General features: G+C 52.9%; 5 protein-coding genes across 5 annotated transcripts; 3 read left to right on the top strand and 2 right to left on the bottom strand.

Annotated features, from left to right (window-relative positions):
* Nucleotides 1-377: 377 nt before the first annotated feature.
* On the top strand, nt 378-1,109 carry BDP81DRAFT_454411 (uncharacterized protein; the record flags this gene model as incomplete). The annotated part of the gene is made up of 2 exons (XM_060592941.1): nt 378-534; nt 763-1,109. The coding sequence occupies 2 exons, from the start codon at nt 378-380 to the stop codon at nt 1,107-1,109; spliced, it is 504 nt and encodes a 167-aa protein (XP_060439615.1).
* A 5,844-nt stretch (nt 1,110-6,953) lies between these two features.
* Nucleotides 6,954-10,584, top strand: BDP81DRAFT_410573 (DNA polymerase phi). The gene is made up of 3 exons (XM_060589131.1): nt 6,954-8,197; nt 8,254-8,653; nt 8,711-10,584. Exons 1-3 carry the CDS (start codon nt 7,051-7,053, stop codon nt 10,314-10,316), a joined length of 3,153 nt encoding a protein of 1,050 aa, XP_060439614.1. The 5' UTR covers nt 6,954-7,050; the 3' UTR covers nt 10,317-10,584.
* Nucleotides 10,585-10,624: 40 nt separating this feature from the next.
* BDP81DRAFT_439189 (uncharacterized protein) lies at nt 10,625-12,034 on the bottom strand. Its single transcript, XM_060591383.1, is given in 2 exon segments — nt 10,625-10,815; nt 10,832-12,034. The coding sequence occupies 2 exon segments, from the start codon at nt 11,655-11,657 to the stop codon at nt 10,784-10,786; spliced, it is 858 nt and encodes a 285-aa protein (XP_060439613.1). The 5' UTR covers nt 11,658-12,034; the 3' UTR covers nt 10,625-10,783.
* A 753-nt stretch (nt 12,035-12,787) lies between these two features.
* Nucleotides 12,788-13,286, top strand: BDP81DRAFT_454408 (uncharacterized protein; the record flags this gene model as incomplete). The annotated part of the gene is made up of 2 exons (XM_060592940.1): nt 12,788-12,988; nt 13,140-13,286. The coding sequence occupies 2 exons, from the start codon at nt 12,788-12,790 to the stop codon at nt 13,284-13,286; spliced, it is 348 nt and encodes a 115-aa protein (XP_060439612.1).
* A 535-nt stretch (nt 13,287-13,821) lies between these two features.
* On the bottom strand, nt 13,822-15,627 carry BDP81DRAFT_465251 (uncharacterized protein; the record flags this gene model as incomplete). The annotated part of the gene is made up of 1 exon (XM_060594259.1): nt 13,822-15,627. One exon carries the CDS (start codon nt 15,625-15,627, stop codon nt 13,822-13,824), a length of 1,806 nt encoding a protein of 601 aa, XP_060439611.1.
* Nucleotides 15,628-16,363: the final 736 nt, after the last annotated feature.

Here is a 16,363-nt window from a genome sequence, read left to right as displayed (position 1 = left end):
ACAGGCATCGGAAACAATCCAATGAGGCGTCCCGTTGCACTCGAAAGCTGCCAGAGCCAAACTTTCAGCTTGGATTTGACATTGATAGAAGGTTTGCAAGCCTTGTCGCACGCCCGGCATAGACACAGCAGTCAGTGCCGCGTGACAGAGTCCGCGATGGCGTTGTCCCCCTCCCTCTCCCTCGGGTCTCCGTGCCCCTCTTCCGCTCCTCTCCCGTTCCTCAGCTTTACTTAGGCACACTACACATGCACAGAGAGAGAGAGAGAGAGAGAGAGAGAGAGAGAGAGAGAGAGAGAGCCGTTGCTGCTTGAGCTTCCCCTCTTTTGCCCCTTGACCCCTCCAAGGCCACGATCAAACAACCTTTTACGCGGCTCACCATGGATAACGTGGAGAAGCAGAGAGACGTCGCTCAAATCCTGCTCACAAAGTCTCTGGCTGAACGTTTGAGGATCATCTCTAGCCTGGACCCAGTCCAATGGACAAACGGTGCCGTTTACGCCGTTATGGAGCTCTTTCTTTGTCTCGTCCTCGTTGGTACGGCTATGGTGAAGCACGAAAGCGGGTGCTGACGGCGCGGGCGCGTTGCACTGCGGGTGGGAAACAAGCCACTCTTCATACTCAAGTGAGGGGAATTTTCTTCGCTCTCCTTTCTCGTTGGCTGCCACTTTGTTTACAAACTGCGGGTTCGCGATTCATGTCAACAATGGGGCCCCTGCAGACCCTGTTTCCGAATCCTAGCTCCAACGCGAAGTCATGTGCTAGTTCACGTGATTCTCGCAAGGATGGTGTCTCCAGCAGTGACGTCTCTAGCCGCCGTCATCCCGGTTTGGCAGCTGGTTCGACGGTCCGGTTGGCGAACCTGGTTCAAGGTTGGCGTTTGGTGGTGTGGTAGTGGGGGAGGGGGAAGAGACCGACGACGGGGTTCTCGAATGGGACGTGCTGATGGGACAGGAACCAGGAACGTCCGAGCGGAGCTTCAGCTCAGGTTTGGGGGCTCAGTGGAGTCGGCATCCCTCGGCATGGCTCGTACGGACGAACTCCGATTTCTTTCTGCGGCTACGAAGTACGGATACCATCACATCATTGACGCCGGGAATCTGTCAAGATGACCCCCCGGGTTGTGAGGGTCAATACAAGCGCGGCGCCGCTGTGCAAATGCTGACGATATCATCATGATGACAAGGCTGGCGAAGGATCTTGGTGTCAGCTTAGGCGGGGTTCACTCTACGGATACAGCTCCTCTTTCACGCTTCCTTCACCCCTCTTTCGAATATCTATCTATCTTACAATCTGACTGACCGACCCCGGAACCACTGGATGTTGCTGGGCTGAGACTGACTTTGGACTTGCTTGGAGAGCATGGGATTTTGGGACTGGGTTCCCCGCTTTCGCTATCAAGGGGAGCTCTATTTCGGGGCGCAGCAACCACAGGCAAACAGCTCCCAAGACCTTACGGATACCTCGCCCACTTTGTTGATGAACGATTCCTCAGCTCTCGGCTAATGCGATACGAAGATCCAAAGTTGGGTCGAAACATGTCGCCATGCATGCGGACCGGGGACTGATAGTTTCTCATTAATTGTCCGGCCATAGCAGCTACCGACACTACCGACCTATGCCTTGGAGGAGCAGGGCAACCCGCACCGATGTCTGAAACGAACGATATCACCCGGTGAGCCGGGCCCGTATGCTCTGTTGCCCGTCTGACCGACGGGTCTGACCTGACTCTTCCATTCCCCGGTCCATGTCGAAGCAGCAGTATGTAGAGGTCCTCCGTAGCAGCACCAGCCAGCCAGCCAGCCAGCAACAGCACCACCACCACCACCGACAACAACTGGACCAACACCACCAGCCGATGCCGCAGGATCAAGTCGGGATGAACGAGCTTCCGGAATAGGCTCTCCACCGCCGTTCTTGCGTCTGAGAGTGTGAGCCAACGCAATGCCTTGAACGATGTTCACACATCCCAAACCAACAAGGCTTCCGAAACTCGCCAGTCACATTGATTCCGCGCGCCATTGCTAGGCGAATGCTACCCTAGTCTCGAGCCACCCAAGTCGCGCCTCCAGAGGCGAATAATTGTCCGACGGGCCTGTCCACGGTCTCCCACGACGGCTTCAGGAACATCAGGGTCTTTTTGCGTGCTCGCTTGTCTCTCTGTATCTGTCTCTCGCCTCTGAGCCCTTGGCTGTCTTGTTCTTCCCCTCCCCCACATCCCCGAGACCTCAAACATCCTTTTCCCCTTCTACCCAGGCTTGCCAGGCTACACAAGCAGCGAAACAGATCGGGCGAGACCGCCACGGCCGCACCGGTATGAACCGACCGGCCGGCCGAGCCGCCGTTCAAAGTCCGCGTTGGTGCAAAGTTGTTTCTGACGGCGGCGGCGACCTAATGTCCGCAACATTCCTCCCGGCCCCCCGTTTTGTCATTGCGGTTGATGCGGTAAGTGTGTAGACCCCTATTCCCAAGGGACTCCCAAGGGACGCCGAGCGTGTTACAAGACTCTTTTTTTTCTCGTTCTTCTTTGTTCGTCTCGAACTTGTTGTGTAGTTCCGTTCGACGTCTGATGGTTGGATCTGGGAGGCTTGCGGTCCCGCTGCGGCGGACTGTTTTTTTGGTGACGGCGCCACCACTCGACTAACATGCGTTTGTGGCGTGTCTACCTTGGCTCGAAGTCGGAAAGCTTTCATCATTAGTTCCCTTGGTAAGGCATTCGAGTAGGTTAGGTCCCTAGGGCTCCTTGCGGACGGGAAGTCGCAAAGCGGTCGTGGAAAAACGGGCATGGCGCCCTCCGAGCTGAAACATCAAACATCCCCCCCCCCACGAGGGTTGAGACAAAGAAAAAAAAAAGGGTGGCGGCGTGACGGGCGGCTCTTGGAATGGCGGCAGGCTGGACACTGAGGTAGAGGACGATGCGGTTAGCGAGAATCCTGTTTTCCCCTGGGTTCCCCTGAACTAAGCGGGAGCGAGTGGAAGATGGCACGATGTGGTTGCGGGAGGGGTAGAGTCGGATTCTGCGTGGTTTGGGGGGGGGGGGCTTGTTGGTAGTCCTATCTTAGCATCAGCATCGGGAATCTTGTATGCGATGGAGAGAATACCATCTTCAGCGTGGACGGATGGCGCACTCTAAGGGTGTTTGAAGAGAGTGGGAGACCGGCGGCTGGTTAGAGTCTGGTGGTATCTCTCTACACTATACTGGTGAGGTGTTCGTAAGAGGGTGAAGCTGGGACTTTTGGTGGCGTGATGTCTACTTATCCTGGCTCGTTCTGGAAACTTGTCTAGTTCCCGTTGCTGGAGGCTGATGTGGTGAGGAGTTTCGGAATAGACTATGTTGGCTGGGCTTTCTCTCTCCTATTATCTTCCAGGTAGTCTCTACCCCTGAGACCGTTTGCTGTGTTGCCATTCCCGCCTCTGAGCCTTTCAACGAGCACAGTGCCGCATCGCGAGACCGTGGATTTAGAGGTTAAGGAGGGACGGGAGTTTTTGGTGCGAGAAGGTGACCTTGGATCAGCGGTGGGGTTTCTTTACCTGTTTTGGTGAAGCGGGTGGGTGGTGGGAGATCTGGAGTGTTTGAGTTGCGGTTGGTGTTTGGATCCCTATGTAGGCTGGCTGGATCCCCTCTTCGGCGTCGGCAGCGGTGCCGATTCTAGAGTTGAGGTATCGTCGGCCGGTGTTTGCTGCTGTCGGTCATGGCTACCCAAAGTTGGGTTGAGTTGAGTGATTGTTTCTGTACGGGGGAGAGAGATTGGAGCTGGAGATGACGAGCGAGTCTGGCGTCGAGGAGGTTTGTTCAACATCGATTCTTGTGAGGCTCTTCTTAGTAGACGAATGTGCCTGATTTCCAGCTATGAAATGTGAGATCTGTGACAACTTGGTGTGATAACCGGTACGAGCATATGGAACTGGTCTCGTGGGTTTCCAGTTTACGTCTGCTTCCACCAACGATGGTACACCTCTGTGACAGAGACACACATGACAAGCTGATCCATGACGATTGACAAGGTCTTCTGGTGGGCAGGAGGTTGGCAGGAGGTTTGCTGGTATACTCATCCCACGTACGTGATCTACAAAGGTATGGGAGGTAAGATAGATTACCTTATGCCCTAAGAGGATGCTGGCCGGCAAGTGTTGTTTGTTCCGTGTGGAATAAACCACAAGAGTTGATGAACGCTCTCAGCTTAGACTACGGATTTCTGTTTCAGAGAAGAGGGAAGTATCGAAGATCGTCAAGCTGGTCCTCGGCTTCAGTCCCAACTCACCGGCAGCGCAGCAGGTTGGGTGCCGCTGGCGCAGATCTCCACATCTCAACAACGATGCTGATTTTCACGTTGCCCGCCCATTGCGGGGAAGGAATAGGCTATTTATAGTGCTCTCTTCTCCTTCCGCTGCTGTTACCAAGCGATTTGAGGGTCAGGGCTGAGGGGTGGAAGGGGCGTCTTTTCCTCTTACTGTTCCCTATGATTTCGTGTGGCAGAGGCAGACCAGATTTGGTGTTGAGCAGTGTTTAGGGAAAGACTCTTCAGTGTTGCCAAGTATCTTGCTGCTCGGGTTAGTGCATGGCATGGGCTGATCACTCTGTAAGGGGTGATTGACAGTCATCTGAATGACACGAAGTAACCTCGCCTCAAGGGGTTGGATAGAGGTTTTCTCCACCCTGTGGCTATACGGGAGAGACTTTGAGTCACCCTGGACAAAGATTCAAAGGTGATTTAGGGATAGCGTTTGAGGCTTTGAATGAGTGTATGCTCTAGAGCATGGTTAGTTGACTGTCGCCCGCTTTATGTGTCCTGTACCGAGAAGCTTGCGTGAGAAGGTCTGGGATATGATCTTGTCCAAGTAGGAGTCGCATGGGTCCATATCACAGGAAAGCTGTTTAGAGAATTGGACGAATAGACTTGAGAAAGGTGTACTCGCGACGATGGGACATTCGGGACCGGTGTAGCAGCTGTCAATATCGCTGTGGAAAAAAGGTTCGTATCTCCAAGATCTGAGCAAGAGACGGCTGAAGACGGCTGATTGAGAGACAGGCCGTTGACTTATTGTGGTAGACGATGAATTGGCGGTCCTTTCTTGGTCAAACGGAATGAAATTGATCCCTTCCTCGGTGAAGTTTGACATCGAGGACGGAGATGGGGAGAAAAGCGCAACAAGCGAAGGGCTCTGGAGCCGATTTAATAGGATGTCAGGGGTGAAGAAGGTCAGGAACTATCAGAAAACAGTGCTGTTCGAACATCGAGAGAAAGAATTGAATCCTTGACCCTATGTCCTCTGAGATCCCCAACGAGGTTGAGTTAAAATACGCTATATCTGCCTTCGTCGCATGAAGTAGGGGAGAAGTTGCGAGTCGGGTAGGCGCTATGAGTGTATGTACGATTTGCTTCAACAGATACATAACACCGATTCTGAGGTCAATTATTATTTCACAGAACTATATCTGTTTGTTTACTGTCATTTACAACGTTGATGTCTGGGAAACCCATTGCCCCTTCTCACTTCCCCATGACTCTCATTTGACGTGAAGCAACTTCAGGTCGTCCCGTCCAGACTTATTCTGATGCTTCAGCGAGTGTGGAATCTTTTCAGCAGGTGAAGAAATCCACGTGGTTCCGTCTGCTGATGCGTGGATATTCCTCATTTTCTGCCTCCTTGGGATGGTCTCGTCGGCCTGGATGCCTCACCCTCAGGAAGGGACATTCTACCATGGGCGGCCTCAGAGCTCTCTACATCAGTTTGGTCTTTTGATTATAGGTGGATTGTTGTTTCAGCCCCAAACAGATCTGAATGAAAAAAAAAATTTGAGATGAGGCAAATGACAAAAATGAGCTGCGTGTGACTTTATGTAGGGCCACCAGTTTCGAACTCGCGTTCCTTGCCGAAACCAGGCATTACCTTCCTCCACTAGGCCATATACACTTCAGGCGCTGCTCATGCATGCTCTCTGGTGCACTTCTTTTGCCTAACAAGGCTTCGAGCAGTTCTGTTGAGTGATTCAGGCCCCAGGGCAGAATACTTGAATGGAATATACGGTCACCCAACGGGGATCCACTTGCAGTCATGGTGAGCCAGTCTAGATCCAGGTTTTTCTGCACCGAGTTGCCTTTTCATTGTCCGCAATATCCCCATCAGTGATTACATTACCTACAGGAAAATTGTAGTAGTATGTCTATACCATGCCTCGATCGACGGACAAATCGAGCTCGTGGCCATGCTCTTCATTCGTTACTACCTTGGAATTGGACACGACACCGATAGATCGCCTACTTTATACCGACAGGACTTTTAACGAGAACGAGTCTCCTAAACACTCCAGGATATCACTGTTTTGGATGTCTGAAACTTGTTCTACTCATATGTCCTCCTCCGAGGCTTGATCACGGATGAGTTAAGCTGAGATCTGAGAAACACCATCGTCCGAGAAACCCAGTCCTGGTACAAATAGTGGATATTACATAGAGAAATACCGTAGACCAAGTTGGGTTTTTATTACAAATGTCATAGTTGATCAGTTGCCAGATGTTTGTGTGAAAGGACAGCCGGTCAAGCACTACTCTGGACTGCTGAAGGTGGATCTTCATATCTGAAACTGCAAAGTACAAGATGGGTATGCTGCTGTCTCAATGATGACAGATGAAGTGACGACAGCCTATAGAAAGGTGTTATGAGTGTAGAAGATAAGAATAGAGAAATTCTCCCTCAAAGCTACCTCAATATAAGGTAATGTCACCACCTCACTGTGACATTCTGGCACAGGATTGAGTTGTGGATCCATAGCGGGTAACAATGGAAACCTGCAGGGACCCCCACCATCGGCGGGGCGTGGGTGAGGTGAAGTCAGAGCCGGGGTTTTTTTTTGGTGCCGGGCGGTAACGTTTGGCAGAACTTTTTACGCTCCAAACTTTTTGGATGAGATCCTGGCATCCATTAGAGCGTATGCGCTCTGCGACCTAAGAACGCTAGAAGAAAAAAGAAAATATCGCCAATTCCCACGATAATTTAGTATCTGATTATGCCAAACAATTGAGGCGCAATTGAAAGGATACACCTTATACAATGACCAAAACCGCGAGCGCAAAGCGCAAGCGCGCAGAGAGAGAGGCCATCAAGGCCGCCGAGTCCAACAAGCGCGCCAAACCATCCCACGACGCCTCGGCCGACGGCAGCAACACCCCGGACTCGAACGATGTCGCCGACACCGCCACCAGCTCCAGCGGCACTAGACTGCCCAAGATCTTGCTGGAGAAGAAGCTCTTTGTCGAGAAGTCGACCGGCCAGGACCGCATTCGCGAGGCGAAGCTCTACGACCTCCTCAGCAGCGAGAACGAGACGGACCGCCTCGAGGCTGCCGGCGCCATCATTTCTAGCCTTCTCGACGGCGAGGGCGTGACGGAGGAGTGCCTGACGAGACATCTCGACTGGAGACTGTTCCGTGGTCTTGCCAGTGGCAGAGCGGGATCGAGATTGGGCTACAGCGTCGTCTTGACCGAGATCCTCAGCCAGCTCCACGGCCCTCCTAGAAACTTGTGCCGCGACAAGTACCCCAATCTGACTTTTGATAAGGTGCTGGAGATGTTGATGGAGAGGACACGCTTTGGAGGAAACATTTCGGGCCAGGAGGAGCGAGACCTGTACTTTGGACAGCTGTTCGGGCTCGAGTGCTTCGTGCGCGCGAAGATCCTGTTCCTCGAAGAGGAGGGCCCCAACAGATGGATTGAGATTCTCAGACTGCTCGTCAAGCTGGGTGGCAAGAAGATTTGGCTGCGGCCGCAGTGCGGATGGGTCGTTGCGCAGGCCTTGGCGCAGCTGGACCGCCCCCGCGTCGAGATGGTGCTGCAGCAGTTAGTCGAGCTCGGCTGGGCCAAGACCCCCGAGGGTGTCGGTATTTGGCTTGTCGCATTCGAGCAGTGTCCCGAATTGACGACCGGCGATAAGGCGAAGCACCACCATCCCCTCTCTTCGAGGAATTTGAACGACCTGGCCGGTATCCTGAAGGAGAGCGGGCAGGATGACGTGGAGAAGCAGCAGAAGCAGCAGCAGCAACAACAACAGCAGTCGAGGAGGGGCCACTACGTCAAGAACAAGAAGGCCAACTGGACGCCGCAACTGCACTTCGTATGGGACCTGATTGTGCGACATTTCCTACGCAAGGGTCCTGCAGGTGTTGACGAGTTCAGATCGTTCTGGAAGCGAGTTGTTGATGGTGAGTATTCAAAGTGTGCAGCTTGTAGAGACACTAAGCTAATCTAGACGTCACAGACAACTTCTTCGCCAAGACCGCCACCGAGGGACAAAAGTTCAGGGGTTTCCTAGTCTTCCAGAAGATGCTTCAGACCTACGCCGATATCGACGACCTCCTGGATGTTCTCTTCAGCAGAAACCTGATGACATGCCTCATCAACCAGGCATCCCAGGAAGACCGCTTCCTTCACCGTGCAGCTCTGAAGACCTTGAAGGTCGTCGAGGAGATTTCTGCGGCGCACCCTGAGGCTACTGGCATCATTCTTGACAACCTTATTAACAACAACGGACTGTACCGGTTCGATGTTATGACCAAGAGCAAAACGGTGGACAAGATTCTTCAACATGTGAAGGCCGAGACCGGCGAGGATGTCATCCAGGTTCTCAGCGGACCTGTCATGAAGACTTCAACGACATCGTGCGTCCAACCCTCTGTTTGCAGAATATCTCGAGCTTGATGCTAACTATCGCACAGAAAGGACATTAACTCGGTTAAGCTCGACCTCCGCGTTTACATCGAATACATTTTCCGCCTGACCACTTCGGCACCAGAACCCGCGCTGCAGGAGCTGACATCTCTTGCATATGCCAAGCCCATATGGATTCCGGAGAACGCGAACTCGCTAGTGACAGAGCTGAGCAGAAGCCGTCTTCAGTCGGCCTTTGCCAAGCTCTCGCGCAAGGCCGAGGACTCTAACTACCTTTGCACGGCGGTACAGTCGATCAACCCAGACTACATTCGTATGGAGGGTGAGATGAAGAAGGAGGTTCACGCCGCGCGGAAGCGGTTGGAGAAACTCATGAAGAAGAGTGCCTCTGCGAGCGAGAGCTCGACGGACGAAGTCAAGATTTCGCAGGGCCTTGCGCTGCTTCACGCCATTGCCATCTTCCAGCTCTACAACGAGGAGCCGGATGCGTTCCAGCTTCTGAGCGATCTCAAGGAGTACCAGACTCGTCTGCAGACGGACGAGGAGGGTGCTGCTGAGTTCTTGGTCGAGATTTTGCTTTCCCTCGTCTCGCAGCAGTCGTCGCTTCTGCGCGAGATCTCGCAGCGGGTGTTTGGTTACTTCACTAGCCGAGTCTCGCCCAAGGCATTGGAGCTGCTGCTGGACGTCCTCTCCGCCGACGAGAGCGCCAAGGGGCAGCAGTCGCTCTTCGATGTCGACGCCGATGATATGGACGTCGAGGACATGGAGGAGGACGAGGAAGACGAGTCCGACGATGAGGCTGGTTCCGACGCCGAGGTGGACTCCAACGTCGAATTCGACGCTCTCGACGCCGGCGACGATGAGGAGGGCGAGGAGAACGACGACGACGAAGAAGGATCCGGATCAGACGAAGAAGCAGACGACGAGGAAGCACAGAACCTCGCAGACCTCGACGACGCACTCGGCAAGATCCTCAACAGCCACCGCCTCGACAAGGACGAAGACGCCGAGTCCTCGGACAACGACTCGGATATGAGCGACGGCGACATGCTGGAGCTGGACGGCAAGCTGGCCGAGGTCTTTAAGCAGCGCCAAAAGGCGGCGCCGAGCAAGAAGAAGGAGCGCAAGGCCGCCAAGGAGTCCGTCGTCAACTTTAAGAGGCGCGTGTTGGATCTGCTCGAGATTTTCGTGCGGAATGAGGCGGGTAGCCCGACGACGCTGGCGATTTTGCAGCCGCTGCTGCAGCTTGTTCGCACGTCGACTATCAAGACGCTTTCTGATCGGGCGTTTGAGCTGGTCAAGGACTACCAGAAGCGCGCGCGCAAGGCGAGATCCGGTAATAGTGGCAAGTCGACGGAGGACAGCAAGCTCGACCTGGAGGAGGCGGTCGAGGTCCTAAAGGGCGTCTATGCCGAGCTCAAGGCCGGCGAGACAAAGTCTCATGCCAAGGCCGCGGTGCCTGCTTGCCTGATCGCCGCTTCTGGCGTGTTTCACGCCGGCAAGGGTGATCGGGCTGCCGTGGATGCCGTTGTTGGGGATGTGGAGGATGCCTCGGCGACGCAGCTGGAGATGAAGAAGGCCTGGGACGAGTGGTGCAGGAACCAGGAGGCTCTCAAGAAGAAGGCCGCCGGTGATTCTGGAAAGAGTAAATAGGTGGAACGACATGGACAGTGTCTGCTAGATTTCATTCGATACAAAGCTTTTGTTTCTGGCGTATGGGCATGGGATGGGAACAAAGATCTGGAATTGTGTCACGTCGAAAAAAAAAGCATTGGCCTCGTGAGGCATAGGGAAGCTTCTGGGCTCACAGTCTTGAGCATATTTAATACATAGAGCCTAACTTCCACAATTCACACAGATTTCACCGAGCTCCGTTTTTTTTCTCTTCTCGCCTACATATCTACTCACCCGGAGTTGGCTGGCCTTTACTGATGTCTTTTACATTTTATTTTGATCATTGTACTAACCCAACGCCTTTAAATGGGAGAACACCTACCAACAAACTTTTTCTTACTCACTCTAACCCAATCAAAACCAGTATACAACATTACCTCTCTATCCCAAATGACAACCGATCAAAAGCACCTCCAAAGACTCGACCCTGACGCTTGGGGTTGTTCCTAACAGGAACCTCGGCAGCCTCCAAGGTTGCACCACTCCAAGGTTGCACCACTCCAAGGTTGCACCACTGTCGACAACCGTGGCATCACCTGGACCAAACCCATACACTTCAACAGATCGAGCGGTTTCAATCTCATCAACATACCAGGTGGCTCTAGGGCTCAACATAGCAGGAGTTGGCGTGTGGAAATGAGGAGGCTTCTCGCCGCCGCCGCGCAGCCTAACAAGAATCGAATCGTCCCTGCTCCACAGCAAGGCAAAAGTGACTGGGTCAACCTGAGGGGGCTCTCTGACATCCTCACCATCGAGGTCTCCAGCAGCTTCTCCTTGCGTCGACGACGAACTACTGGAAGAGAGGCTCTGGCTAGTCGAAGTAGATGTCGGACTACCCGTCTCGGATTCGGTCTCTAGGTCCCAGAAAGAGAAGTCATTGGGAGGTCCCTCGCGAGCCAGCGAGTCGGTGGAATGAGACCATCTGGACTGATTTCCGTTGTACGAATCAGAAGGAAGGTCCTGACTAGGTGAAGCCGAGGCTGGATCCGGATTACGCGCTCTCAGAGTACCTGTGGCGGCTTCAACCTCCCTAAGCCATTGGGAGACGCCGATCTGGGTTTGGTCAAAGGCCAGCGAGTCTGTAGACTGAGACGATCTAAAGCCTGGATTCTCGTCGTCGGACTCTGAATCAAACTCTGAATCCTCGTTGAGGCCTACGGTGGCGTCCCCTAGAAGCTTTCGATAGCTCTTCAAGGAGGAAGAAGATGATGCTGGAGAGTTTTCAGTGGGTAGAGGCAAGGGGGATACATAATCCGCGGCTTGGTCAACCTGACGCTCGGTTCTGCTCAGCAGAAGGTTAAGGATGCTCTTCGTACACATTTTGGAAGATGTGTGTGGTGCGAGCTAGTATGCTTCTGAGCGTGTATTTGGATTTGTGGTGAGATGGTTTGAAGGTGTGTGATGAGCTTGGGTGTGAGTGTAATGGATTTAATGACTTCGACAATGGATTTTCACCCTATTTAAGCTTATTCTTTAAGGCAAGGAACGGCCTTGGGTAGTTGGGAACGACCCAAGGTCGTCCTGCTTGAACAATGTGTAGGGTTGACCAAGGGCATTGTTCTCTGTCTAGTTGAAGGAGGTATTCAGCTCACAACCAACTCAGGGGAACCCTATGCCTTAGAGTCTATTCAAACTCAACTGATCAAGAAAGCGACACTGATTTAGCTAGATCAGACCACAGATTCTTTCCATAGCACATTTTGGCTGTCATTCCTCAGTCCTTCTCCCAGGGTTGACTGGGATCATTCAAAAACGATCATTACTTTAGCACTAAGCAGCTGAAACACAACTTCAACCAAACCGTCACTTGATGTTTAAGGGTTTGCTTAGATCCAATCCGTATTCACAGCAGAAGAAAAGGAAGTTCAGCTTACAGTGTAGACTGGAAACAAGTACTTGAAAAAGCTCGCCCATTGCGAGTATCTCTAAACCCAATTAAGGTACTGTTTGCTACCTTATAGGTATCTCTTCAAGTTAAGCCTGTATTAGAACTCTTTCATAGCACAGAAAGTTTGCTGGAAAATGTACCCCTTTGGACCGTCCTGCCGCACCGCCGGCCATATCAGTTGTGTAGCGCAATACCTGGGCGGGCAGACGGCCGGTGGTGCCGCCAAGGTCGGAGCCGCCATACCTTCTTACCTTCTGGCCCGCGAAGTCGTGACTGACATACCGTAGATGTCCTCGAATCAACTTAATGGAACCAAGTACCTTGTTATCGGAGAAACCCACCATGAATTCTTGACGAGTCACGAGAAGAAGGATACAGTTTCGACTTAGATCAACCTTTACTGAGCTGCCCATGTCTATCCGCGTCCTGACATCCATGTATAAAAGTCAGCAGTTCGCCTTCTCCATACCCGTTTTTAGCTTCTTCCTTCATGTATTCACACTTCATCCAAGAAGCAAAATTCGCCAAATCGCCACCACCCATACCAAGCAAGACCCCGACAATGCATCCTACACTCTTCCTCTCCGCTGCGCTTGGCCTACTCGTGGCACCCAGTGCAGGCCTCCCCGTTCAACCTGACGAGAAACTCTCTACCTTGGGCCCCAGTGCAGATTTGCCCATTCAACCTGACGACAAACTCACTACCGTGAGCCCCATAGATGTTGTTGATAACATCCCACATGTGGAAGTACTCAGGAACTACGTAAGTCCAAAAAACAAAAAAGAAGAAGAAAACTGCGATCTCTTTGCTGTACCGAGATACCTAGACGAAGATACATTTTAGCGCCTGACACGACCATTTCTTTAATTCCATGTTTCTTTGGGGAGAGTCTGTCCAGCTAACGAAGCCACAGGGTTACTGTGCTCTCCAATGCACCCCGGAGCTATTTATGCTGATCACGGTCGTCGACTGCATCAATGATTGCATGGCGGAGAGAGGATACGCAGAGTATGGCCCAATATGGCCAGATCAAATTGAAATGGATATGGAAGGGTCTTGAAGGGTGAACTGCGGTGCATGGCTACGCTGGTGGGCTATTATCACGACTTACTGCCGGACGAACTCGCCAAATAAGACGTCAACTTTGCCGAATCAAGTCTCTCTCGCACGCCGAATCTTCAAGGAAACCGAGACCATAAGTAATTAAAAGTTCAAGTACATGAGTTTCCCATAGTCTGTGAATATGATGCGCCTTCCCAAACTTGCCTCAGAACCTGCACAAAGACTGGCCCGAGTCTCCATCCAGACATATCAATGATAGTTAGCCATACCTCATACAATCTAATTTCAATAGTCTCAGGATGGCTATGCCTATATGATCGATCACCATATATTCGCCTACCAGAATGTATCACAGTCCCGTCCTATACATGTATACATCTTTAAGCCCTCGTCCTCGGCACGAATTCACCTCAAGTCTCAAGCTCAACTCTTTCCCACCACCTCGATCTACTCTCAGACCTGTCCATCTGTTCAATCATGTTGTGAAGCCTCAGCAACCCCACGATTCCAAACAAAACCAGACTACCCCCTAATCAAGCACCCCACTGCGCCGGTCGATTATCCCAATACCCCTCAGGATTTGCATAATCCCGCAAGCCGCCATAGAAACTATAGTCCCGGGTATCCTCCATGCCACCCTGCCTGATATTCGGCGAGAAATGCGGCCCAATCTTCTGTCTACACAACGGGCAGCTAAACTGCGCAGCCCACGTCTGCTCCGTCTCCTGCCGCCCCTCGGGAGCCCCGCGGAGGTCGCGCAGCGCCAGCCAGCTCTTGAGGCACTTGCGCCCCACATACTGCGAGCAGCAGGGCAACATCACGGGCTCGTGATTCGGGTACTCCTCCCAGCCGGACATGCAAATATTGCAGTTAGGCGTGCCGTCGGCGACGGCTTGCTCGGGCAGTACGGAGTACATGTGCGTCCTCGCGTCCGCCGAGCGGTTTCGCGCCCTCATATCCGCGAGCGCGAGCGTCGTGTTGCGTTCAATCGCGTAAATGATATTTTCACCTTTTTCGAGCATCTTGCGGAAGTGGTCGACAGTGTCGAAGCTATGCGGAACGATGGGCCAGTGGTGCTCGACCCAGTAGACGCACTCCTGGACCAGGTCGTAGGCGGCGAGGTCGTTATCCAAGGTCAAGTAATCCGGGTGCGAAGCGTGGGGCGTGAAGTGCGGGTTCGGCCACGGGTTGAGCACGGCGAGCAGGCCGCCGCCAATATACATCATGATATCCTCGTCCAGGCCGGCGTCGAGGGCGAGGAAATTGTACAGCCAGCACAAGAAGTAGTAGCGTCGCCACACGGCGCGGCTCCAGTCTTCCTTGCCCAGCCATGGCAGTTTATGGGAGTGCCAATATGCGCTCGAGGGGTGCTTTTGGGATTCCTCCGAGCCTCTGTCTGATATCGCGTCGCGGGCTCGCTCCGCTCTCTCTTTAAGCTTGAACATGCGGCGGGAATAGGTGTCATGGCTCAACGCCACAAACGCCATCTGGTGACCGGGCCAGTCGCGCGGATCGTCGTGTAGACTCTCCAGTTGTAACGCCCTATCAGTCGGCCCCGTGACGTGATCCCACGCTTCCTCTTCCTCATCAAATACCTGTCCTGAGATCTCCTCGGCAAAGGCCTCGAGCGTTCCTTCCGAGTCGGTTCTGTTCACCATGTTCTCGAGGATATAGGTTGCTTCGTTCTTTCTCATGGCGAGCGCAGGGTTGACGCGCCACTCCTCGTTCATCGGCTTGCACTGGCAGTAGAACACGCCGTGCCCAATGTGTGAGCGGAGCAGCTTGCACCAGATCTCTGGCCAAGAGGACGAAATCTCCATTTCCCACTCCCGGGTCTCGGCTTCCACGGGAAACGGTTTCGATAGCACCGTCAAGGTCAGTCTGAGCAGCTGACGGAGGTAATTCTCGCGGTAGACTATGAAGTCGTGAGTGTGGATGATGCTCAAGTTGGCCCCTGGGCCCGGAACCTTGTTGTCAGCCGGGATCGATTGCAAGACTTCGTCGGGGCTCTCAAAGTACGCATCGATGTTGCCGGTACAGAAGTAGCACTCTCCGTCCATTATCTGAACCAAGCCTCCTCGACAACGCCCCGTTGTGCAATCCTTTGCGTGTAGATGGGCGCATCGAACCAAGTTGTTGACCCAGTGGATAAGCTTTCCGTACGGTACTTCTTGGAAATCACGTTCAGTGTTCTCTCTGTAGACATTGTCTTCTTCTTTTACCAGACGATGGCCATGAATTCTTCCGTCCGGCAGAGGGTGTCTTTTAGTTTCGCCATTGTTCGTCGTATATCCAGATGGCTTCGTGCAATAATACCTGCGCCATAAGTTGATGCACATATCGGAGATCGGGTCTCGTCGGTGATAATTGAACTTGCTCTGAGGTAGGTGACGTCGTTGTAAAATTGGTAAATAGTACTGTGCTCTTAGTGTTGATACTGACTATTTGGTCTGATTGCGCAGCTGACAGAAAAGGGTTCATTTATTGTTATTTATCCGCTCACCACTCTTCTAGTACTCCAGCCAAAATTGGCAACTTAACGAGGGTTGAAAGAAACGCTTGTGCTCTTGGCAGTTGTTCTTGCTGAGGCCCCGGCCAGCCGGGACAATGACCGCTTGTTGAAGACGAAGGCAGACAAAGCTTCGAATGGGACCCGATTGTCAAAGTTTGTCAAAGATCTTTTCCCTTGCCACATTGATCCGCAAGAAAGAAACCACCAGAAGAAGCCCCTGCATTCCCTGAGCCCATTGTTCTCGAAAGCTCCGGTAGAGTATTGTTGGCCACCCCTCTGGCAGCCTCAAGTCGTTCCCTCTTTGCTTTATTTAGAAGTTTAGAAAATGCCTCGAGGTCCTAGAATACGACGAAGAGGATCCGGGAGGTCGTGGTGTCCAAGTGCTGCGGATGAAGAGGAATGGAGAGCCAGACACCGAGTCACCAACCACTGGTGCACAAAGTGGGATGGGCTGCGATAAGTACGCAGGTGCCTTTCGGGTGCGAAATGGAGTACCAGCCGATCCTCCCTGAGCTGCGTGACGTCCCCCCAGATCTGCTTGGGTTCGTCTCCCAGCTTGAACT

Source organism: Colletotrichum phormii (genome assembly GCF_030913505.1).
Source record: "Colletotrichum phormii strain CBS 102054 chromosome Unknown BDP81scaffold_28, whole genome shotgun sequence".
Taxonomy (NCBI): domain Eukaryota; kingdom Fungi; phylum Ascomycota; class Sordariomycetes; order Glomerellales; family Glomerellaceae; genus Colletotrichum; species Colletotrichum phormii.
This window is presented reverse-complemented; position numbering and strand designations above follow the sequence as displayed.

What these genes read in the sequence shown, in the direction of transcription:
- BDP81DRAFT_439189 (XM_060591383.1), bottom strand. Translation starts at nt 11,657, where the DNA reads ATGTGTACGAAGAGCATCCTTAACCTTCTGCTGAGCAGAACCGAGCGT.
- BDP81DRAFT_410573 (XM_060589131.1), top strand. Translation starts at nt 7,051, where the DNA reads ATGACCAAAACCGCGAGCGCAAAGCGCAAGCGCGCAGAGAGAGAGGCC. An exon ending in CTGGAAGCGAGTTGTTGATG is followed by an intron (nt 8,198 to 8,253) that starts GTGAGTATTCAA and finishes TAGACGTCACAG; the next exon opens with ACAACTTCTTCGCCAAGACC. An exon ending in ATGAAGACTTCAACGACATC is followed by an intron (nt 8,654 to 8,710) that starts GTGCGTCCAACC and finishes ACTATCGCACAG; the next exon opens with AAAGGACATTAACTCGGTTA.